We start from the raw sequence: 4,703 nt of genomic DNA, 5'->3' as shown, positions 1-4,703 counted from the left end.
GCAGAAGCTAATTCCTGTACTTCAGTTGTTGATGCCTGTTCTTTAGATGCTTATGCCTGTACTTCAGCTGCTCATGCCTGTACTTCAAATGCCAATGCCTGTACTTCAGATGCCAATGCCTGTACTTCAAATACTAATGCCTGTAATGCAGAAGCTTATGCCTGTACTTCAGATGCTTATGCCTGTACTACAGAAGCTAATTACTGTACTTCAGATGATATTGTCTGAACTTCAAATGCTAGTGCCTGTACTTCAGATGCCAATGCCTGTACTTCAGATACTAATGCCTAGTGACCTAATTGCTAGTGCCTGTACTTCAGATGCCAATGCATAGAAGCTAATTCGTGTACTTCAGATGTTGATGCCTGTACTTTAGATGCTTATGCCTGTACTTCAGATACTTATGCATGTACTACAGAAGCTAATTACTGTACTTCAGATGATAATGTCTATTCTTTAATTGCTAGTGCATGTACTTCAGATGCCAATGCATGTACTACAGAAGCTAATTCGTGTACTTCAGATGTTGATGCCTGTTCTTTAGATGCTTATGCCTGTACTACAGAAGCTAATTACTGTACTTCAGATGATAATGTCTGTACTTTAAATGCTAGTGCCTGTACTTCAGATGCCAATGCATGTACTTCAGAAGCTAATTCGTGTACTTCAGATGTTGATGCCTGTTCTTTCGATGCTTATGCCTGTACTTCAGATACTTATGCATGTACTACAGAAGCTAATTCGTGTACTTCAGATGTTGATGCCTGTTCTTTAGATGCTTATGCCTGTACTACAGAAGCTAATTACTGTACTTCAGATGATACTGTCTATTCTTTAAATGCTAGTACCTGTACTTCAGATGCCAATGCATGTACTTCAGAAGCTAATTCGTGTACTTCAGATGATAATGTCTGTACTTTAATTGCTAGTGCCTGTACTTCAGATGCCAATGCATGTACTTCAGAAGCTAATTCCTGTACTTCAGATGTTGATGCCTGTTCTTTAGATGCTTATGCCTGTACTACAGAAGCTAATTACTGTACTTCAGATGATAATGTCTGTACTTTAAATGCTAGTGCCTGTACTTCAAATGCCAATGCATGTACTTCAAATGCCAATGCCTGTACTTCAGATGCCAATGCCTGTACTTCAGATACTAATGCCTGTAATGCAGAAGCTTATGCCTGTACTTCAGATACTTATGCTTGTACTTCAGAAGCTTATTACAATTTCGATTATTTGAAAGTGAGAAAACTATCTTCAAGTATATGTTAAGGTATTTTCACTCAACATAAAATGATGTAGAATTTAAAATTTTTATGATCTTCCAATGTTTAATTTTACAGACTCAAGTGGATCTACGCGTTTCACTACATTGAAACTGTTTAAATGTTTATTGGGAAGGAGAACCAAAAAAGTCAGTAACGATTGGGTAAAGGATTCCATTAGGATAGGGAACATTCAAAATATGGTAAGATTGTAATGGAAGTAACAGGATAAAAATCAATGGCAACGAAATGTAAAAGAAACAAATATTTCTTTTCGTTGCATATATTGCAAATATATCAAGATTTGCCATTACAAAAAAATACTTGACATGTTTTTGTGAAACATAAGTTTTGGATAGAAGGCAGTATAGAAATTATTCACCTACTATTTTTAATTTTTTATGACATGAATTTAGTAACTGTTGCTACATTTGATAATATTATTTTTTATCTGAAGACAACATTTAGCTGCTTTTATTACAAATAGACTTTAAATTTGCTAAGTCAATCTGAATTTTTGCTATACAAACATTTACTCGTCTTTTGCCCATAAGTTTTAGATTACATGTAAGTCTATTACCATCAGGTTTTTATGCCCCTGAATAAATATATGTTTTTTGGTCCTGCTTTGTCAAGAAAAAACAGTGTGTTTACCCAGGGATTGTTAGTGCATCATGATGAGTTCTACCCTTTTGTAGGTAATAGGTCAAGGTACCAAGAACAATGTTGGATATAATGTTGTCAGACATTTGGACAGATAGTTGGCAATAAAATACCCAATAAAGGCAATTTTAACTAGAGTTGAATGACTGTAGATACATTTCACAAATATTGATAGCATGAACATCTGTCTGTGTTACAAAACTTGAATTGAAAGTCTTGCACAAACAGAAAGTTCTAATTTTCACAAGTTAAAGTACAGCCTTTCCCTTTATTTATTTGGGGAAAATAGTATGTTATTTTTGTCAAAAGGGAAGAAAATACTCTACATGTATATAATTTTAATTTATTTGGGGAAAACTGCTAAATTGCAAAAAGATTTTCATTTGGGAAGCTGCTGTAGGAGAAAAAGCCTTGAAAGCCTCCCAAGCTACATTGTACAGATGCATGAACCTTCATTACCACTACCCTTTATACTTGTGAAAAGCATTATGTCTAGGTCACAAGTAAGTACTGGTAGGATATGATTACTGTCCTCATTTGTGATATACAATGACCTCACTTGGAGGTAAGCACACTGTCCTGATATGTAAGAACACTTGATACAAGTTACTGTAGTTGTCATTTTTCAGACTGAATAGAAATATAGCAGCAAGTTTTAAAGGACATATTGTGTCATCTACATCATTTTAAGAGAGTTCATGTATTAAAGATAAAGAAAATGTTAAGACTTGTTCATTATTTGAGCAAATCTTGGTAGCTTTGTTAACCCATTTGTAATACAAGTTTAGTTAAAGTGACATTATGTGCATCCATGGGTAGATGTAGAGTGAACAGGTGAAAGTCAAGATAAGTTAACATTTTTTAATTTCATAATTTACTTCACATGAACGATAAATAACTCACTAGGACCTGTGAAATGTGTGTAATTATTCGTCGGAATGTTTCTGTAACTTCCAATTTATAAAGAGTGGGCAGTCTTTTTATATATTTAGGTAGATTTATTTTTTACCCTAAACTATTTGACTCTGAAAAAAATGAGCATAATGCCACTTTAATGACATAGTGAGAAAACTTTGATATAACCTGTCGTAGTGCAACAGCATGAAATAATGAAGTAAAAATAATTTTGTAATTGTAGGAAAGATACAGAGTGATAAGTGCTGACGGTTATGGAGAGTTATCTATGGAAGAAGATTATGGAAGGTTTGAGTTTCAGATCAAAGGCACAGACTGGCTAGAAATCAAATAAGGTACAGTTCAGTTAAATTATTTAGATTATTGTTTAAAGCCCAACAATCTAAGAATTAGGGGAGCTATCATTTTTAGCTTTTCTGTCAGATAAGAATAAGCAGAGCTATGGACCTTTCCGTTTTTTCGTAGCGGAACATTTAGCCACACCTTTTCCATTCATTGCTAGGTCAACTGCTCACAAACAGTATCACAAACATAAGCACGTGTTCTTTTGTGCAAATCAGGTCAACCAGTGACTATGTATTATCTCAGAGTAGCGATTGGATAACAAGTTAGCCAATTTACATTAAACTGTAGACACCGGAACGGTCCATTGTAGTCACCCGGGCATCGGCGTAACCACTTGTGTTAAAGTTTTTGTAATACCTCAAATATTTTCAAAATCCATTGACATATGGCTTTGAAACTTTACACACTAGTTCACCATCATGACCCCATCCTGTAGACAGGAGGAGGTAACTGTATCAAGCATTTTGACAGAATTATGCCCCTTATCGACTTAGCATTTACGTTAAAGTTTTTGTAATACCTCAAATATTTTCAAAGTCCATTGACATATGGCTTTGAAACTTTGCACAACTGTTTACCATTATAACCCCAAAGTGTTGACAGGAGGAGGTAACTGTATCAAGCACTTTGACAGAATTATGACCCTTTTTTACTTTAAATTTATGTTAAAGCTTTTGTAATACCTCAAATATTTAAGTCCATTGACATATGGCTTTGAAACTTTGCACACTTATTTACCATTATAACCTCAATGTGTTGACAGGAGGAGGTAACTGTATCAAGCATTTCGACAGAATTATGCCCCTTTTTCAACTTAGAATTTACATTTAGGTTTGCATACCACTGCAAATATCTTCATATTCTATTTAAACAAGTTGAAATTTTATACTCTTCTTTGAGAGCATAAAAGGACTGACTCTCCAAGGCCTTTAACTGTAACATAGATTTCAAAAAAAATTGTCCTTTTGTTATTAATCAGGAAATTTTACATTATCAAGGCTCTTTTATTATCAAGCACTAAGAATAGTCAAGCGTTGCTGTCCTACCAACAGCTTTTGTTACCTCAACTTTGGGATTTGTTTTGTTGTCTGAATCTCAATGATTACATACTAAGATGCTCTGTACAGCAAAGACTCAAAATGATATGAATTTTAAAATATCTACCATTATTATAGATATTTGATATTAACCCATTTAACTTCATGAGCATTTTGTGAAAAATGGCTGTTTTCATTGAAAAGTCTCCCGTTACAAGTTAAAATTGCTATAAAACTATAAAAACTGCTTCAATACGTACTAATCAAACTTGGCACAAGTGTTGACTTGACCATTACCTTTGCAACAACATGCTCAGGCTTAAATTTTCTGTTACCATGGCATCGAGGGAACATCTCAAAATTGCCAAAAATCACTATTTTGCGTTGATTTTTTTCCCATCGAAATTGATTTCAAAGTGTTGCAACTTCTCAATGGATTGAGATAGAGTCAAATGCTTTTCAGTGTTAATTACAT

General features: G+C 34.1%; 1 protein-coding gene across 1 annotated transcript; it reads left to right on the top strand.

The window, feature by feature from the left end:
- Positions 1 to 67: 67 nt before the first annotated feature.
- Positions 68 to 3,180, top strand: LOC132739380 (protein psiR-like; the record flags this gene model as incomplete). The annotated part of the gene is made up of 3 exons (XM_060727070.1): positions 68 to 205; positions 356 to 1,245; positions 3,070 to 3,180. Coding segments are annotated over 3 exons (1,139 nt in total), but the record flags the coding sequence as incomplete, so codon positions are not given.
- Positions 3,181 to 4,703: the final 1,523 nt, after the last annotated feature.

This window comes from Ruditapes philippinarum, unplaced genomic scaffold (genome assembly GCF_026571515.1).
Source record: "Ruditapes philippinarum isolate M1 unplaced genomic scaffold, ASM2657151v2 ctg19973_1_1_1_1, whole genome shotgun sequence".
Lineage (NCBI taxonomy): Eukaryota > Metazoa > Mollusca > Bivalvia > Venerida > Veneridae > Ruditapes > Ruditapes philippinarum.
The sequence above is the reverse complement of the archived record's forward strand: the minus strand, read 5'-3'. Positions and strand labels throughout refer to the sequence as shown.